Genomic DNA, 18,593 nt, shown 5'->3' with positions numbered 1-18,593 from the left:
CCATGGCAGGGGGTGGCACTGGGGGGGCTTTGAGGTCCCTTCCAACCCAAACTGTTCTGGGATCCTATGATATAACAGAACAGGTTCTAGAATGGTTTAAAGAGCAGAGGACTTTTTGCTCCAGTAAGTGCTGGTGTGTATCTGTTCCAGTGAGCACCTCCCAAATGTGCAAGCACTGTTTCTTCATGGCTGAGTGAAATAAAAGCTCTGTAAGCTTTAAAATGCAATTTTGCTATGTAATGTGATGGTGTAAAAATGGCACTACGTTCTCTTCCTAGATCTTTAAATAGAAGTAGTCAGCATAAAGCAGCTTGAGGAGCAAGTGAGTTAACTTCAACTGTGTTAGGAAATGAACTGGATTCTGTTTCTCTTATAAATAAATGCTGTCTGATAAATTACTGTTTAAAAGCTTATAAAAGATGGTGTTTGAACTGGGGCTGTTGGTCTCAACCTCTGGGATTTTATTACTGGTTTATCTTTTTTTAAAAAAGATGACCATCAGTGGTAGCTGTGTTCCAGAGCATTAAAGACGAGCCTTATTTTAACTTGCTAGGATCTTCTACAACTTATTCTCCTCCTTTTATTTTAAGAACAGTTTTGAATATAACACACTTTTCTCTGTTTTCAGAAATGAGCACAGCTAGCAACCCTACGTAACGTGCTGATGGCATCCTGCGCTGCGCTGGGATCAGGAAGTCCAGGAGGGTGTGATGCCTAGAAATCTCCTCTCAGATTTTCCTGAAGCAACATCCGAAATCTCTCCAAAGCACGCAGTTGGGAGCATGGAGAGGGGCAGCAGCGTGGAGAACCGTGGCAACCAAGCGAGGTGTAAAAATCTTGCTATGGTAAGTGCTTAATGAGCCTTCTGCTTAGTGATACAAACCACATGAGTAGCTTTGTTCACATCACAAGATTATTATTTTTTTTAAGCATTGATCTTTGCGAGTTCCAGCACTAAATGGCTGGTTGTGGTCTTGGTTGTTAACCAGCCGGAAGGCTAGAAGTGTTCTGGTCTGGTACCACAGCTTGAAATTCTGGTCTGATTGTCTCAGAGAGCCTGCAGAGCGCCTTTGCTTGGCCATCCCTTCCAGGGAACTGGGAGCAACATTTAGGATGTGCATTGCACTGGGTAGCTTTGTTCCACTACCTTCATGTGGTGCGTGGTTTGGTGTAGCTCTAGGAATGACTTAAAGCGAGAGTAGAGGAGCCCAGGGATGGTGCTCAGCTCAATATGCTGCTCCTTGCTGAAGGTCCTTGTTGACACTACTGAACGAAGCTCTCAGCTTATTCCTTCATGTAATTAGGTGAGTAACAAAGAGCTCACCACAAACAAAGCTGTCCTCGCATTAGCGAATATGAGTGTGCGGCCATTTAAATAGCGCGTGAGTAATTGAGGGAGTAGGATGCAGGTCTGCATTTTTTCTAATGAGCAGGATGATTCAGGCAGGGAACTCAGCAGGATGGTTTGTACTGTGCCATGCGAAGCCTCGAAAGCAGGTACAGTTCCCTGTGCGTTTTCTTCATTATCACAGCTGTTTGGAAAGCGTCCGCTTTTAATTGGGGAGAAAGCACTCTGCTAAACGTGCTTTCCCCAAATGGGATCCTAAATCTCACTCTTGCATTAAACATGAGATTAAGCTTTCCATATCTTCCCCTCTGCCCTCCCTGCCAGCCTTCTTTTAGGGAAGTAGCTTGCTGTGAAAGAGTAAGTTGGCAAGTCGGTACCTGTGTTTTTCTGTATAACTCAGAAATGCTCTGTTTCATGCTCCTTCTCGAGCTTGTTGGCAACTGGAGGTAACTCTAAAGGTGTTTGTTCTTGGTTGTTTCTAACAAAAATACCACACTGTAGTTAATATTCTGCTCTGTCCTTCAGCTTGTATTGCTAGTAAAAAGGCAAAACAAATAGTACTACGTTTAGTCCCTTAACTGTTTCTGATCTGCTCTAGGGGGGAGAAAAAAAAAAAAAAAAAGGAAGCATCAGGGCGAGAGAGATGAGGCAAGAGCCAGGTATGCCATTTGGGCTCGGATATTTAGCGTATGTTGCTTATTCTATAGAAACTGGTTGGATCTCAGAGAATGACAGTGGGAGTTGTGCTTTAATAATGAATTACAAGTTAATTTTATGCAATAGTTTGACTGCATTTTTTCCCGGTGTGTCAACTAGTAGCCAGTCATGTTTCCCTGGGTTTTATTCCTGGCTGTGGCAGCAGGCACAAGACTGGTCGTTTGAGAAAATCGGTATTGAATAACGAGGCTATATATAAATTGGTGTGTTTGTACAGCCTCATCCTGAGTGTGCTGTGTCAGGAAATGACATAGATTACCTTAATCTAACTAGATCTTACCATGTGATAACCCGTATGATGATGCATCAGCTAGAATTAGAATCCCTTCAGTCTGTGCTGGAGTCGTTTATAGGAGTACAACCTGACTGCGGGGTGAGGCAGTTCCCATCAGACTGGTGCATCAGCTGGAGAAGTTCCTAAAGCCTCTAGTCCTTTACTTGGTACGAGCTTGTGCATGAGGAAAGTGAAGTATAGACTGAGAGTTAATTTTGGTGCTACAGATACCCTTCTATGGCAAGTGGTGGAAGTTCTTCTAGCAGTGAGTGGGTGGCGTGGCCAGTAAATAAGGCTGCTGACTGGGGTGTTTGGAAGGACAGATTTGGGGCACGGGTATTCCCCTTCACTTGGAGGGGAGGGGAATAGGAATAGCCCTTTCTTAGGTTTCTTTGGATGTAGAGAACAGTTCATTGCCCACATTTCAGTAAAAGTAGAGAGATTACTGAAAGCAGAATGTCAGGAGTAAAGGTATAATCACAGTTTGAGTTTGAGAGGGAGTCTGAAGTAACAGCAATAGAATTCTGCCACTTGTAACCCTGGAACCAGGACTGGGGTTTTCAGTGCTCCTCGGATTTTTTTTTAATTTTTTTTTGTGTGATCTGATGTAAGAAAACAATATTCTACTGTCTTGCACCTTGTGCATTTTCATCGCTGAAACAGTCTTTAGAAATCCTCAGGATAAAGAGTGGTATTCATCAGATACTTCTCTTTCTGTACTCTTGTGTAACTGTGTATTAAAAGCAAGATTTTTACGCTCCACTAAGTAGATCAGGGGATTCATAAGAGGAAAAACTAGTAGTTGGGAAAGTGCTCCAACCTTACCTTCTTCCTGCTGTAGCTTTGCTCCTTCTTGTGAGGAGCAAATGGGAGCAAACTTCTGAGGGCCTAAAGGGAAGGAGAGGATAGTGAACTTTGAAGATAAATAATTTCTTACCGGACCAATCTCGAGAGAGGAAGGGAGGGTCAGACTTCCAGGCACACCGGACATTCTTAGTTCTGAAACAGAAGCAGCTATGACTTACTTGACTCTTCATTTATCTCTTTCCTGGATCTGTTCAACTGGGGACACAGCACAGAAGTTTAGGGTTGACTTGGAATTCTTCTGATGGCCTTGCAAAAAAGCGTAGCCCTGTTTTTACGACAGCGTTGTACAGGTTTCTTCGTACTTGATTACGAAAAAGAGGCTCTTCAGCTTCCCAGTGTCAAACCACATTAGTCACTAAACATAACCTTTGTATTGCCTCTGTGGAATTCAAACAAACCTGGGGATGTGATAATGCAGACAGCATCCTGGGCCGGCTTTAGCCTATGCTGACAGCTTCGAGCTGGTTTGGCTGACTGTTTGTTGGTTGCTGTTGCACCCTGTGTGTCTGCGCTGGCATTGCTCCTCGTGGAACCAGTCGCTGGGTTAGGGACGGCTAGGAGATGGACACGAATTTCCAGGTGCCCAAATGTGCTTAAAACAAAATCAGCATGACTCTGAAGTCAGCTGTTGGCTGCTGAGTTTAATTTTGACACATTTCTCACCCTCTTATCTATGCAATGGTGCTCTGAGTTAATCTTTGACAACTGCAGTCCTTGAAGACACATTTTTGAATGGGAAAACAAGGTGTTGGTGTCTGTTCTGTCTCAACTGCAGTAGGATTTTCTGTAGAACTCAGATGTTCAGGTCTGGATTTATGCTGCCAGATTTATCACAGCAGCTGAAGACAAGTACAAGAGACTACGTTCAGATGGGTGGAATGTTTGCTTTGATATTTCCATGTCCCACCATCACCTAAACCTCTTTCCTACCACCAACTTCGCTGCATCTTATAGCCATAAAAGTTACAAGGACCTGAATCTGCAGGTATATTCTGACCTCTTTGTAATAAGGGTAGTGTTAAAACATATCCTTGGCAAAGGGGTGAGACAGGTGTACCTCCTCAATGCAGGGGATCAGTTACCCTGCGCAAGAGGGAGGGTGAACAAGCACATTCTGTTCTGCTCGGCAATTTTAAATCCCAAAAGCCAGTCTTGAATAGGTGGTGTAAGCATTAACTTGCCATGAAATATGTCCTTAAGCTGCTGTAACTGTTTACTCTGGAGATAATACTAGGTCTTAGCTTTTTTTGAAATAATTTCCCTTCTCTTACAACAGATGTGTGCAGGCTGACTTATTAAGGATCAATCTCTTTGACTGCTTCATTCCTGCAGTTGTGCTGTGTCTGTTCTCAGCCATGAGCAACTGCTTTAGTTTCTAGGTGTGAATTACGTGCTAGGACAATGGTATCACCTGCTAAGATCATACCAGGAGGTGTTGGGTGTTCCTTAGGTGGCCTCTGCTGACCTGGAACTGCACTAGTGACAAACTATGGGTGTCTTGGATGTGTTGATGTGACTTCGGTACCTTTTTGTATCCTAACGTGTCTTGTTGAGGGCAAGGCTTGAGGGCTAGTGGGTTCCCTGTTGCTCCCAATGGACCTTGCTCTGCTTTTTCTAATTTTCCCATTTGTTTCAGATAGATCCCTGGTGAATGCCACAGTTAATTGCTGCTCTTTTGGGGTGGTGGTGACCCCCAGAGTTTGATCAAGTGACTCTTTCTTCTGGTCACTAATCAAGTGGCTCAAATTGGCGGGTGGTCATGATTCTTAAATACACCTTACTCTTTACTTCTTTGAACAAGCTTCCTCTGTGGCTCTACCAGGATTTAATACCCAAAAAATAATTGCTATGACCTTACCCTTTTTGGATCAGTCCAGATCATTCAAATGCAACAGACTCGGCAGACTTGGTTTGATTCTGTCATCCTGGGATTCCAGTGTGCCTTTAGGACATCCCGGTAAGAGGGAGATTGCATTTCCCCAACCCCCCTGGCTGCATTTGGGTAGGTGGCAACTGTTCCTTGCGGGGCACGGAGAGCTGTGCTAAGCTTCATCTGCTTCAGGTTGATATTAGCGTGACTTGGAAGCAGTAGGCCTTGGGGAGGGGAAAAAAGTCATTGTTCCTACCAGTAGGGTGAGCAGCTGGAGAGGACGAGGAGCTTGAGAACTGCTTGCTTCAGACTGTGGGTGTAGAAGGAGGGTAAAGAGTGGCCTTGCTGTAAAATGTGCTGGGGAGAATGCCTCTCCTGGGGCACACACAGTGCCTGTTACTTTCATGATCTATAAATTGCATCTTTCTGCTTCAAAGCACAGAATTGTTAGGGTTGGAAAAGCCCTCCAAGATCATCTGGTCCAACCACCCCCCTACCACCAGTGTCACCCACCAAACCATGTCCCCAAGCACCACGTCCAACCTCTCCTCGAACACCCTCAGGGATGGTGACTCCACCACCTCCCTGGGCAACCCGTCCCAGTGCCTGACTGCTCTTTCTGAGCAGAAATGGCTCCTCATTGCCAGCCTGAACCTCCCTTGGCACAACCTGAGTCCATTCCCTCTGGTCCTGTCACTGGTTACCTGTGAGAAGGGGGCGACCCCCAGCTCCCCACACCTTCCTTTCAGGCAGTTGCACAGCAATAAGGTCTGCCCTGAGCTTCCTCTTCAAACTAAAGCAGAACCTAGCAGATGATTACTCTAGCAGGTGGGTAAATCTGCTCTTTAACCCTCCCTGATGGGCATTCCTGGGCTTCCAGAGCAGTCTTTCTTGTTCTGTTCTGTTCCTTTCTCATTCAATGGATACTTGAATTCAAGTTTCTGAAATGTGAGATCTGATTTCCACGTCTTGCCTTCAGTGGATATAGAAGATGTGTTGTAATGACGTAATGTGGCCAACTTCTTACATCCTGGCATACACACAGGGCTGTGTCTGCCTGCCTCCCACTCTTCAGTGTTTTAAAACCTAGCACACTCCATTCTTCCAAGCTTCCTGTGCAACGAAACTTTCGTCACTCCTGGCTTTGTTCTGGAGCCAGTCCAGCTTGGCTGCAACCTTTTGAAAGTTCAGCGAGTGGATCTGAACTCCGTGTTCTGAGTGAGGATGTGCAGTGATTTCATCACCCTGGTTGTTATAGCCCAGGATGACACTTACATACCTGAGCAGCACTCTTTTTTTTCCACTTCCTCTTTACAGCACTCAAACTGACCTGCAGGTCCTTCTGTTTTATATCACCGCTTGTTCACCACTCTGTAATTGTGGCTTTTTTTTTTTTTCTCCAGTCAAAATTCATCCTGTGGACTACTAGCACATTTATATGGCTCATGAAAGTCTTCTGTCCTGCCTGCTTCTTGCAGCTACATCTTCTATCAACAGATAGCAAGTTAATTGTGTTCAGGTTGTGAACTATCAGATAACAGAGGTGTAGAGGAGGTTGTTCAGGACTTGTATCCCAAACTGCATAATCACAAAATCACAGAATTTCTAGGTTGGAAGAGACCTCAAGATCATCGAGTCCAACCTCTGACCTAACGCTAACAGTCCCCACTAAACCATATCCCTAAGCTCTACATCTAAACGTCTTTTAAAGACTTCCAGGGATGGTGACTCCACCACTTCCCTGGGCAGCCTGTTCCAGTGCCTAACAACCCTTTCGGTAAAGAAGTTCTTCCTAACATCTAACCTAAAACTCCCCTGGTGCAACTTAAGCCCATTCCCCCTCGTCCTGTCACCACACACGTGGGAGAATAGACCAACCCCCACCTCTCTACAGCTTCCTTTGAGGTACCTGTAGAGAGCAATAAGGTCGCCTCTGAGCCTCCTTTTCTCCAGGCTGAACAAGCCCAGCTCCTTCAGCCGCTCCTCGTAGGACTTGTTCTCCAGGCCCCTCACCAGCTTCGTCGCCCTTCTCTGGACCCGCTCAAGCACCTCCATGTCCTTCTTGTAGCGAGGAACAAGACTTCTCAAAGTCTTAATGAAACAAGACTTCTCAAACATAATTCCCTCCCCAACCCCAGTTACAGAGGCACCTTCCACTAATTTGATCTAGGTTTCCTCATTCATCTAGGATTCCTTATTCATCTATTGCTGTACTTTTCTGGGACTTCGAATTGGTGTGTATCACATCTTGTGCATATATCCCTTGGCCAAGTCAGTGGCTCTCTCAGGAGAAATTAGATGGGTGTGAAATGATTTGATTGCTGTGAAAACAGTTAGTGGCTTTGGCCTGAAAGTTCCTCCAAACTTTTTGAATGGTTTTCTAAAACAAATCAAAGGGAAGAGGAAATTATAAGCTGATCAATCTGTGTTTGATAACCAGAGAGAGATCTTCAAAGTTGAAGTAGATATGTCATTGCTTTTCTAAAAGTGGGTTGAGTCTAACGTAGTCAGTAATCACAGAATCAGTTAGCTTGTAAAAAAGACCTCTCAGATCACCCAGTTCAACCTTTATCGTGCTAGTTCACGATTTTAGTTCATCTAGTTTATTTCTGTAACGCTTCTGGATCGGTTGTTTCCCCACCTACAACCGATTACACGCCTTGCTAACCATGGAGCACACGGGTACAATTACGTTAATAAAGTGCAGAAAAGCACATGCAGTATTACAGCCCTTCACCAAATGGGATGGTATTATCAAAATAAGCAGCTGGCGGCTTGTAAAGGAAGTGCTTTTTGACACAGCACCCAATTAAAGTATGGAACTCACTGCCCCAGAATGCTGTGAATGTCGCTTGTTTAAACGAGCTTAAACAATAAGATGAATTCGGGCTAGAAAGGCTTATTATGGTCTGTTAAGCACGTAGATGGGAACTCCTCGAGCTGTGTATTGCTGGAAGCTGGGAGGATGTAGGGAGGAAAATGATCAGTCCGTCCAGCGCACCCCAGTGCTATTTTCCTCACCCCCTTCCTCTGCCCTGGGCATCAACAGGGGTGGTTCTGGGCAGGCTACTGAGCTAAATGAACTTTCTGGTCTGATCCTGAATGGCATTTCTTGTTCTTATCTTAATTCACTCACTTCCAGCCTAAACAGTGGAGCTGTACAACTCCTGCTTCCCCTTTCTATAAATACACCAGAAGTAATTTCCTTTTTCTTCTGCACTGAAGCTTTTGTACCTGTTCTGACGCTGTTCCTACATGCAGCGCTGTCTTATTTCCCCCACTTCTTTTTACTAGTAGACCTGTCTGCCGTGTTACCAGCAGGCTGGGGCTCCAGTGGTGCTACATGGGTCTCTTCCCACATATTACAATAGCTTGTTCCCTTTGTGTTGTCTAAGAAGCACCCAGTCACTTCTCTCTCTCCCTTGGAGCTGTGCCCATTCATTCTGTGGCACTGTGAAGTGACAGATGAGTCAGTTGAACCCACCTCTGTGGGATTTTGCTGGTTGAGATGTAGCTCTCTGACACGGGTAATGCTGCTCAGTTCCCTAGCAGTTCCCAGAATAATTAATTATTAATGTTTTAACCATTGCAGATGGCTTGGAATTTTCCCCCTCCTTTTTCTGTTAAAGCTGTGCTAGTGTTAGGCTGCTGGGCTCAGTGATGGATGGACTCCAGATTAATTGAGTGTGACCATCAGGCTGCTTCAGGATCTCCTGACTCTTCCTCCCCCAAAGGAGCATCGGGGCTGAACTGCCTCTTACTAAACAAAACCCAGTGTAGCAGAGACAGCACCTTGTCCTGGACGTGCTTGGTAGGAGCAGCTGAATCGGTGTTGTGAAGCTTTCTGTGGCCCCTTGATATTCAGTGGCTGTAATGGGTAGGCATGAAAGCGATCTTTCCTATGAAACAAAAGAAAAAAGCCATCCTCCTTCACAGCCTTTCTTGTTTGGCATGAGGAGGAAACATTTGGCTGTGCAGGACTCTAAAATATTAATGGCAGCTGAGCAGACTTAGTTATTGCAGCTGTTTGCATCCTAAACTTCTTCTGCTCAAGAAGTTCTTTTAATCCCAGCTCAGGCACAGTTTTCAGGTTTCAAATGGAAGCTGTCTTTTGCCAGTGGCTTTTAAGGTGGGCAGTGTTGTGTGTGTGTAGGCTTGGCTTGGGTGGTGTGTTTATGAGGAGAGTCGGTGGAAAGAAGGGAGTAGCTTGAGTAACTGCAGAGATTCCGCTTGGGCTGCTAAAAACCCAGATTCTTCAAGGAGAAATGATGCTGGGACACCATCCCAGTATGAACAGGAACTGCTCAGATGAGTTCATTTTCCACATATTTCAAGTATTTGAAATAGGCTTGGTAACCTTAGCTATAACTGGCACCGCTTAACCACAAGATTCCTCGCATCTTTCTGGGAGCTCTGCTACAAGCAGTACGAGTGGGAGCCCTATAACACACCGCTCCTAGCCCAACCCCTGCCCGGCAGGGTCCCCTAGAGCACGTCTTTGAGGTGTGACATTGCTTATCTGGAAAGGAAACGAGGAAGGAGACTGAAGAGCTAACTGAGCTGAGGTTGTCCTCTCAGACCCTGCTATGCCATTCACCCCAGGTGTATTTATAAAGGGGTGGCTTTATAAATCCTCAGATCCTCCCTGGAAAAAAGGAAGCTGCTCAGTTCAGCAGGAGCAGTGAGGGGTGGTAACCTTGGCAGAGCTCTGGCCATACAAATCCAACCGGGCATGGAGAAGCACTCAGTCTGCTAGCACAGAGCTTCTGGAAGTTTTCTGGGCTTCTGGAAGCCTCTGCTTCAATTCACGTACCATTTTGTCCAGCCAAATAAGCAAAGCACACGTGGGAGCAGCTCTTTTAAACGAGGAGTGTGATGCAGTTACTGCAGGGCTGCTGGGTCTGCTGCCACCACGAAGCCCTTTCTCTGCCTACGGAAGTCTGGTCCTCGCCGTGAGCTCACCCACAACAAAAGCTGCCCGGAGTCCTGCTCAGCTGGAGCGAGGACCTACCTCACAACAGCTCTTTTCCTGTCATTCTCTCCCTCACTAGACATAGCAGCAGAGTGAGTATTTGGGTGGGGAAGGAAGGAGATTGCAACATCCATTAATGGGAAAAAAAGAAGCCTTGTCTGTCTCTGGCTTTTCAAGCGCAGCTGTAAAACTTTTCTCAGACTTTGAAGGCTGAGCTCTGCCGTGCGGTGGGTGCGAGCCGCGCAGTGCGTCAGCCTTTGAAGTCAGTGCTTGAAACAGGCAAGTGCAAATGGCATCCAGCTCCGGGCTTTTGGAGCAGCCTTGCTGGAAGCTGGACTGTTACACGTTCTGACAGTGCATTTCGGGTGGGAAGATTAAAACACAAATATCCTCACCTCTGTACTCTTCTCCCAGCCACTTTCACCTTGAAGACAAGGAATGCGAATCTCTAGAGATGAAGCTGCACCATGTGCTGCTGAACCACCTTTGTATTTCCCTGGGAGGTTTCAGTCTTCTCTTCTAACAGGGAGCTGCCAGCTGTGGCTGACGTCTGCAGCATCCATGTGATCACAGCCCCAAATCAGCAAACCTGTCCTGAGTGGGAGAGCTGAGAGTGGCTGAGAGGCTGCATGATTCTCTTCTGTATTTTCCCTGTAGATAAATGACTGAAACGTTCCCCTGACCACTGAGAAGGCAACTAAGAGCCCTAAAGCGCAGATTTTTCTCATCTGCAGTGTTTTTAAGTGCTTAGGCACTAATTGCCACTTGGTTCGAAGCAGTGCTTCAGAGCTCTAAATCTGTAGGCACCGCTGTTCTGCGGAGGTCCACGGTAGGGGAGAAATTGAATCCAGAAAAAGGAAAACCTCACTTCTCGACAACACTTAATTACATTCCAGAACTTACATAGCTCTCTTGGGAAACGTCCTTCCTGGATCCATTGTCTTACTGCGATGCCTTTCCTAATCGTTCTTTGTCATCTCTGAGCTTCTGGAAAAGTGAGTGTTTCCCAGGGTGGAGGTGGAGGGAAAAGAGTTTGCACGTTGCTGCCTAGGCTCTCGCAGTGATGTTGTGCTAATCAAGTTAATCAAGAGCAGTGACTCACAGAAAATGAAGACTAGATGATCCCAGCGATTATTTATCACTCCTGTGCTCTACAGGAGCGTTTCCTGCCGGAGAAAATAGCCCGAGGCCTTTTACTGCTGGGGAACACATCTTTGTGTGTGTTCTAACTCTTTTCTTTCCGTAACTCAGAGGTAAAATTTTCAGAAACCTTCTCCCCCCCTTATTATTCCTTTAAGCTGTGAGGGAATTCAGGCTGAGGGGGGTTGCAGAAATACAGGGAGCTGTATTTCAGTTCCAGCTCTGCCTTTCTGACAACGAAGTCCCCCTTTGGTTTCAGAGCAAAAACGGAGCCAAGCCACCTGTTGGCTTGTCTTGAATACCCCCTGTCCCTCATGTGCTGCTTCTGAGCCTTGTCCTTGAACCTGACACACACCTGGAGCAGCTAATGCCAGTTTTGAGCTTCAAGAAGCTATCACAGCTCTTGTACAGGCACAGGGCTGTAGGGTGGGTTTTGTTGTTGGCTTTTTCATCTTTTTCTTAAAATATTTTTACCAATTTACTCCAACTCAAATGGACATTGCTGAATTAAAGTACTTCTAAGGATGAAATACCAGTTGCTGTGTTTCAGTCAAAAGTAGCGTGCTATAAACTCCTGGCTTTTATTGTTTTGTAGTAAATGAGTGCCTCTTTGGGAAGGTACAAAACAGCAAGGAGATGCTTCTGATGTGACTGCTGCCAGCTACATCGTGCTTCTTTCTGTCTCTAAAAAGAGGGTGCTGTGTTTGCTGTCGGTGTACTTCTCCATACTGATCTGTAGGGCGTTAATCTTTGTGGCTTTTTTCCCCCACGTAGGACGATGAGAGTATGAAGTACTTAACCCACGAAGAGCAGGATGTTCTCATGTTCTTCGAGGAAACTATAGATGCCTTAGAAGACGACTTGGAGGAACCAGTCCTACATGACAGTGGCATCCACTGTCAGTCTTCAAGGTCAACGGAAGAGAATGTGTCCAGCCATTCGGAGACCGAGGATATCATTGACTTAGTGCAGTCAACACCTGAGAGCAGTGACCACGAAGGCCCTCCTAGCAAAGATGCAGAACCAGGTAGCAGGATTTCTTGGAAGTGTGGTTTTCCTTTTGACTCAGCCATGACAGCTAAAGAAATTCTGTGCCTGCCTTGTTACCCCAAGATCAATCTGTTACATATCAGGAGCCGTGAGGATCATGATTGTAACTTGATGTGGAATTGAGTGGTTGCTGAAATTGCTGTTCCTAAAGTTGTTGGTTTTTTTTGTTTTGTTTTTTTTTTCTCATGACTAAGTTGTTGGACTGCAGTCTCAGTCCCTTACTGTAATTAAATTGTAACAGAACTGAGTATAACAGAGTCATCACAGCAAGGCAGACTGGTGCACAGTAGTGTGCTCACGTTCTGGTTCTCTGAAACCTCTTGAGGCTCTGTAAAAGTTTTAAGATAGCACGTTGGTTATAACCTCACTTTGAGGGACTGAGGCACGTGCTTCTAACAAAAGTTTGCGGCAATGCAGTGTACAGAATGATTTCTTCACCCCATAGTTTGCTCTCCCTACTTCTGGAGAACAGATTTATCGCTAGTACATAGGTTGTGATGCGACGTGTCCTCTCCTGTCTGTTCTAATCAAAAATAAGAATGTGCAAAACCTACAGAAGAAGCCTTTAAACATAGAAAAGCAAACGTACAGATTATGAATGAATGGCAGGAAGTGAATGAACAGTAAATATGGTGCTTTGAACGAGAGCACGCCCTCAAGATGCTGTTGCTCACTGTTAGTTATGGGCAAAGTGGGCTGAGTCTGGGCTAGAAAGTTCTGGGGAGGGTAATACTGATGCTTGCTAATCCTAGGTGAGAGAAAGCCTTGTATTGTGCTCCGTGCAAAGACTTAACAAGGTTATTGTTGGTTTTTCTTCTTAGTGTTGGATGCTACCTGGCGAGCGGAGAGCCCTAAGCCAGCTGCACCCGCCGACCTTCCCTCGCATCCCTCGGTGTCGCAGCAGCTGAGCTGTGAGACTCCTCTTCCTTCTCCACCCCCTCCTGCCGTGCAGCATCCAAAATTGCTTCGCTCGATCCCCACCCCGCTCATCATGGCCCAGAAGATGTCCGAGCAGCAAGCGGAGAGCAGGGTGCGCTTCCCTGGCGCCCTCAAGGAAGGGAGCTTGGACAGGAAGAAGACCCCCGTAGCCAACGGTGATTGTTTTGCAGCTCCAAAGCACCCCCCTGCACCCGCCCCCAAACTGCACCGCTTTCCCAGCAACATCAACATAACCAACGTCAGCGGCAAGGAATTCAACGAGACCATCTCCAAGGCAGCTGTTAACGTGCAGGAGCGGAGAGCTCAGGTGCTGGCCAACATCAACGGCGGAGCCTTTCTGGCAGCCGAGCTGGAGGAGAAGCTGCAGAAGAACGACTTCTTGTCGCGCAACAGGAGCTCTTCCTTACGGGATCTCTCCTCCGAGCAAGCGCGCTATGAGGCCCTGACAAAGCTGGGTCTCGTTAAGGGAAAGCCAGCTCAGGACCAAGTGGATCATGCCCCGAGCGCTCAGCGTCTTGATGCGCAGCCCAAGCAGGCAGACGCCGTTCCCAACGGGTACCAAAACATCCACGAGGTCTTAAAAAGCGAGCCCAGCCCTTTCCATTCTCTGGGCAAAACTGTGACAATCAAACCAGAGGGAGCTCTTGCTGCTAACAAGGCTGCTCAGCAGAACGCAGCGAAGGGCTTTAATGATTACAAGCCCCCTAACCTCAGCCTGGATATGAGGAGGAGGTCGGGTTCACTGCCCAGACCCTCGGGATTTCGCTCGCAAGGGATCACCGTCAAGTTCGCTGGACGTGGCTCAACAGAAGAAGCCAGGAGAGAGGCACTCCGCAAACTGGGACTGCTGAAAGAGACAGCGTAACGGGGAGGGGGACATTGTGGCATCAGAGTGGAATCCAAGCTTGGCTTTGCGCTAGAGCAATCCCAACAGGCTTGGGATCAGACAGATGGGAAGAAGAAAGGGGAAGTTCTCAGCTTCGGGTGAGCTCAGGAGGTACTGGGACTGGACTGACTGCTGGCGTTTAGCTCAGAGACTGGCAGCATGAAACGCCGCCTACAGGGGTGGGTTTCAGCCCGCTGTCCTGCAGAGATGCTCGTCTGTTACTCCTTGTGACTGAGAGATGTATTTCAGTCGTGCTGGCCTGCAGCAGTGGGCACTGCGGTAGGGAAGTGCCCAGTGCAGTGTTGTACGGGGCACACTGAACGGAGGAGCCTCCTTTTTGCTCTTTTTCTAAAGCCAAAACCGAGAGCTCTGTTTTGCACACGTGTCTGTCTGTCCAGGGGGGCTTGAGATGGGTCAGAACTGATGTTTCTGACCTGGGTGACGTACTTCTGTGTTGTTTTGTTGTCTGTATTATCCGGCTTTGCTTTATTCCCTCACCCGTGGTGAAGGCTGCTGCTTCCTTGCTCTGTGCCCACTCCACTTCAGCCTGCACAGGGTTGGTTTGGGTTCTGACCTTTCTCCTAGGAAGCTCCACATCCAGTGAGAGGCACCGCATGGGCCTCGAGGGTGTGCACGGCGTGCTGGTTTCTGCACCAACAGCCAAAAAGTCTCCTGAAAATCTGAAACCCGCTGTTCTGTACCAGGGGATGGTGGAGCAGAGAAGCCATAGGAACAAGCCCACTTTGTACCAAATGTGAGAACCTTACTCAAAAGTCTTGCCTCTTACCATAGTGTTCCTGTGAAGAAGCTGTTACTCCTTGAACAATCGCTGTGCAGCACTGGCTGGGTCCAGGTTCTGTTACTTCTAACTCCTGCTTCGACAGACTTCATCCTCCTCTGCTCAGAGCCTTATTCAATCCCACCCTGCCAATACAGAACAGAAGCTACAGCCAAAAGTCTTGCAGGCGAAGTGGAGTTGCAGGCAAGAGCAGTGTGTAAGGGCTCCCTGGCGCTGTATTCTGCCTTAGTTAACAGCCACGCTTTTCATGACAATCCCCAAATGTCTGTCTTGGGATGATGTTTTTGTGTGTATGGCAAAGCTGCTGCTCTGTTGTAAAGCTCCCTCCCTTTTTGTACACCTGCCACCATCAAAACCAGCCATCTTAAACCAAAATGCCAAAACCCAGCCCCTCCCCATTCCTCGTTGTTACCCCTGCACATTTAAGAGTTCTCAGACTTTTTTTCTAAAGAGAAAATTTCCTTTATTCTCCGCACTTTCTAAAGCCTCGAGCAACCCCCTCGTTTCCCTAAGGAGCTGAGTACTAAACCTTGGCGGGGAGGAGGGGAGTGGCGATAATAGAAACTGCCCCACCCTCCAGAGAGGAGCTCTGACATAACTGTGATAAACACGTTTGTATTCCTTGTGATAAAGTATTTCAAACTTGCTGAGCTGTACTTGTAAACAAAGCCGGCGTGAAGGAAAAAAATCTTTTCATAGCTATTAACCTGCCTCATAAGTTAAAGGGTATTTTTTTTTGTTGTTTTTGTTTTTAAATTATCTGCTTCCTGCTTTAAATTTTTAATTGTGTTATGGTCTCTGGGTTCTGTTACGGAGTTATTCTTTTTCAGCCTTTTTACTGGGATCATGTTCCTCCCTGCGCCAGGCACACTACACACAAGCAACCAGTAATTAAAAATGCGGCCGTGCCTCGGTCTGGCAGAGCACTTCAGCGTGCATAATCGAGTGTGAGAAGCTCTCCTGGAACAACAAAAGCTGCCTGGATGCTGAAAGTAAATCACAGCCTTATGTTGAGGCTGTAGTTCTAAATCAGAAGGAAACCCTAGCACATAAATACAGCGCAGCACCTGCCGTGGAGCCCCGCACGTGGGTGATGTGGTGCCAATGCAGCATGATTTATTAACTTGCTGAGGAAACCGAAATGTTTCGTGGCCTCTGTGCTTTTAAATCCTGTTAAAGAAAATCTTATGTTAGAAATGGGACGTGCACACAGAGCAGCCTTCACAGCGAAGTGCTTCCTGCCAGCCCTTCACCAGTTGCTGACAGCTGAGCGGCCGCGGGAAGCGAGGAGGGGGCCACCTGCCACACATCGTTTCGCTGAAATTCAGCCCCGTTTGCTAACTCTCTAATGTAACCCTAATAAATAATAAAAAGTGTAATATCCAAAGTATAAAGTTGCAGTACGCTGAATTAGCTGGAGCCTGTTCTTTCACTCTTCGTGTAGGGCGCTGTTCTCAGCTGCTGGGAAGAGAGACTTGGAGCTTCTTAAATTAAACCAATTTTGCCCAGGGAGGACTCGGACGAGGTATTTATTGTAGTCCTTTGTAATAGCAACTGTCCTGTTGGCGAGTTCTTCACTGTGCCTAAAGCTGTAAGTAAAGCCATGTACTACTTCCATGCGGCTGCTAGCAGCCTGTATGTAACCCTCGCTCTGCTGCGTGTGTCTCGTTCTGTGTCTATGCTGCTGTGACTTCATTTTTCTCTGTTAGAAGCACCTGTCTTGCACAAAGCTGATCAATCTTCTATTAAAGTGGGATAAAACCAAAGAGACAATGGCTGCTGGGAAGTGGAATGTCGTTCTTTGTCACCCCATACTGCGCATCACTCCTGGAGGAATGCTCCATTTCTGAATGGCTCGTAGGAAACTCACTATGGGATTTTCACGATGAGATGTAGGAACTTTTCTTGTAGCTGGGGAGGTGCAAAGCAGAGCTGGTCCTGTCTTGTTTCAACCAGGGAATGGGCCAGAACCAAAACCAACAGCTTTGGCCTTGGCCCTCACCAAGGGCCTGTCCCGTTTAATCCTTTAACTGCTTCTGCCCCGACCTTCACCTGCCCAGGGTCTCGCTTTCAAAGAACTCCTTCCCTCACGTAGGGCTGAGCATTTCCTTAGAAGGCGCCTCCCCAGCTACAAATACCTTTCCCCTGAGGTAAGGAGGGTCCTCAGATGGGATGGAGCCAAACCCTTTCCAAGGGAACGCCCTTCTCTTTGGCTAAGTTTTTTTTATTTTCAATTTTTCCCCCCAGACCAGGGCTTTCTCTTGCCCTGCACAGTGACCTCTCCCACGAGGCAATGCCTTGCTCAAAGAGCTGCTGCTGCATCCCTGACACCTCCGCTGGATGCTCGGCTGTGACCCAGACTTCATGGGAGGTGGAAGGAAAGATGGGTTTTGTTCGTAGGGCCGGCCCTTACCTTGCAGCCTGCAGGTTGCCCACTGGGTCACAACTACCTTCTGCTGCTTGCAACCAGCAAAATGAAGACAAAATCCATTTTGGAGGTTGTGGCAGTTAGTGAAGACACGTCGGCCTCACAGCCCCCAGCTGTTACAGACGCACAGGGCACTAATTCCTGACAGTGACCAGCGCAGTGCTCCAGCATCACCCCCTGCACCTTCCTGTGCAAGTCACTGCCCTCAGAGTGCCCGGAAGGTGACACCGAACACCCTTGCTGTATTTATTTTTCCCATAATTTTGGCAGAAGCTCCCTCAGTAACACTCATGCACCAACCCCAAGTCCCTGTTCCTCTCTGAGTGCCCCGTGGTCCCCTTCAGACGGCCTCAGGTGTGTGAGGAGTTGCTCAGCCTGACTAACAAAGCTCCATTCCCCTTGTACTGATGCCCAGGACCCGGAATGACACCCGAAGGAAAACAGCATTCGTACAAGCTGGTAGGCAGCAGCAGGGGGATTATTTTTCATATTTAAACCTCTATTAGGAAGCGGCTGTCACCGCACCTCTATTTCCACTGTACAAAGCAGCGCAGGGGTAGAGAACCACCAGGGGCTTAAAGCTTCACGACCCAGACAGACTTCATTACTAGGGAACATTTCCTGCCTTCCTAAATGGATTTAGTGCACCTGATTAGGTTTCATTTTTATTTGCAATGTGATTTTTCTGGTGCGTTCAAGCCCAGGCACCGGGCACTGTGTGCCCACTGCATCCCATTGAACGTCCCCGCTCCCACGTCGGGAGCACGGCCACTGGGAAATGCAGGCAGAGGAGTGCAGCAGGGGGATCTTACCATGGCAGCCCCAAGGTGCTACCAAAAACACTGCAGAAAGTTAAGGGAAAAGCACGACAAACTTCTCAAGCTCCTGGGCTGCCAACCATTACTTCCAGAAGATAAAGTTGCTCCCCTTTAACCCCACGTGCTTTGACAGACAAATATCAAAGAATAAATAAATGTTTGTAAAGCCTAAGTCTCCTCCTTTTTAAGTTTTACAACCTTTTTGTTGGTTTTTACTTGCCTGAGAGCTCGGATCCAGGAAATGTAGGGAAGGAAGGGAGAAAGGAAGGAAGGAAGGAGTCTTTAACAGACCAGCGTTTGTTCTTCCAACGAGAGCCACGAACACCGCGTGTTTTAGTGTCCCGCTCACACCCCAGCAATAACAACTTGAAAGCAGAGTTTATAATTCAAACAATACAAGTAAATGTTTTGACATTGACGCATTTGTTTGATTCTTGCCCAAATAGTTTCCTATTTGCAGCCCGCCTGGAACCACTTAGCCGTGG

At 47.2% G+C, this 18,593-nt stretch overlaps 1 protein-coding gene across 1 annotated transcript; it reads left to right on the top strand.

Annotated features, from left to right (window-relative positions):
• Positions 1–664: 664 nt before the first annotated feature.
• PROSER2 (proline and serine rich 2) lies at positions 665–16,639 on the top strand. Its single transcript, XM_068670041.1, is given in 4 exon segments — positions 665–700; positions 702–845; positions 11,963–12,215; positions 13,060–16,639. Coding segments are annotated over 4 exon segments (1,416 nt in total). The 3' UTR covers positions 14,043–16,639.
• The last annotated feature ends 1,954 nt before the right edge of the window (positions 16,640–18,593 follow it).

Source organism: Anas acuta, chromosome 1 (genome assembly GCF_963932015.1).
Source record: "Anas acuta chromosome 1, bAnaAcu1.1, whole genome shotgun sequence".
NCBI lineage: Eukaryota > Metazoa > Chordata > Aves > Anseriformes > Anatidae > Anas > Anas acuta.
This window is presented reverse-complemented; position numbering and strand designations above follow the sequence as displayed.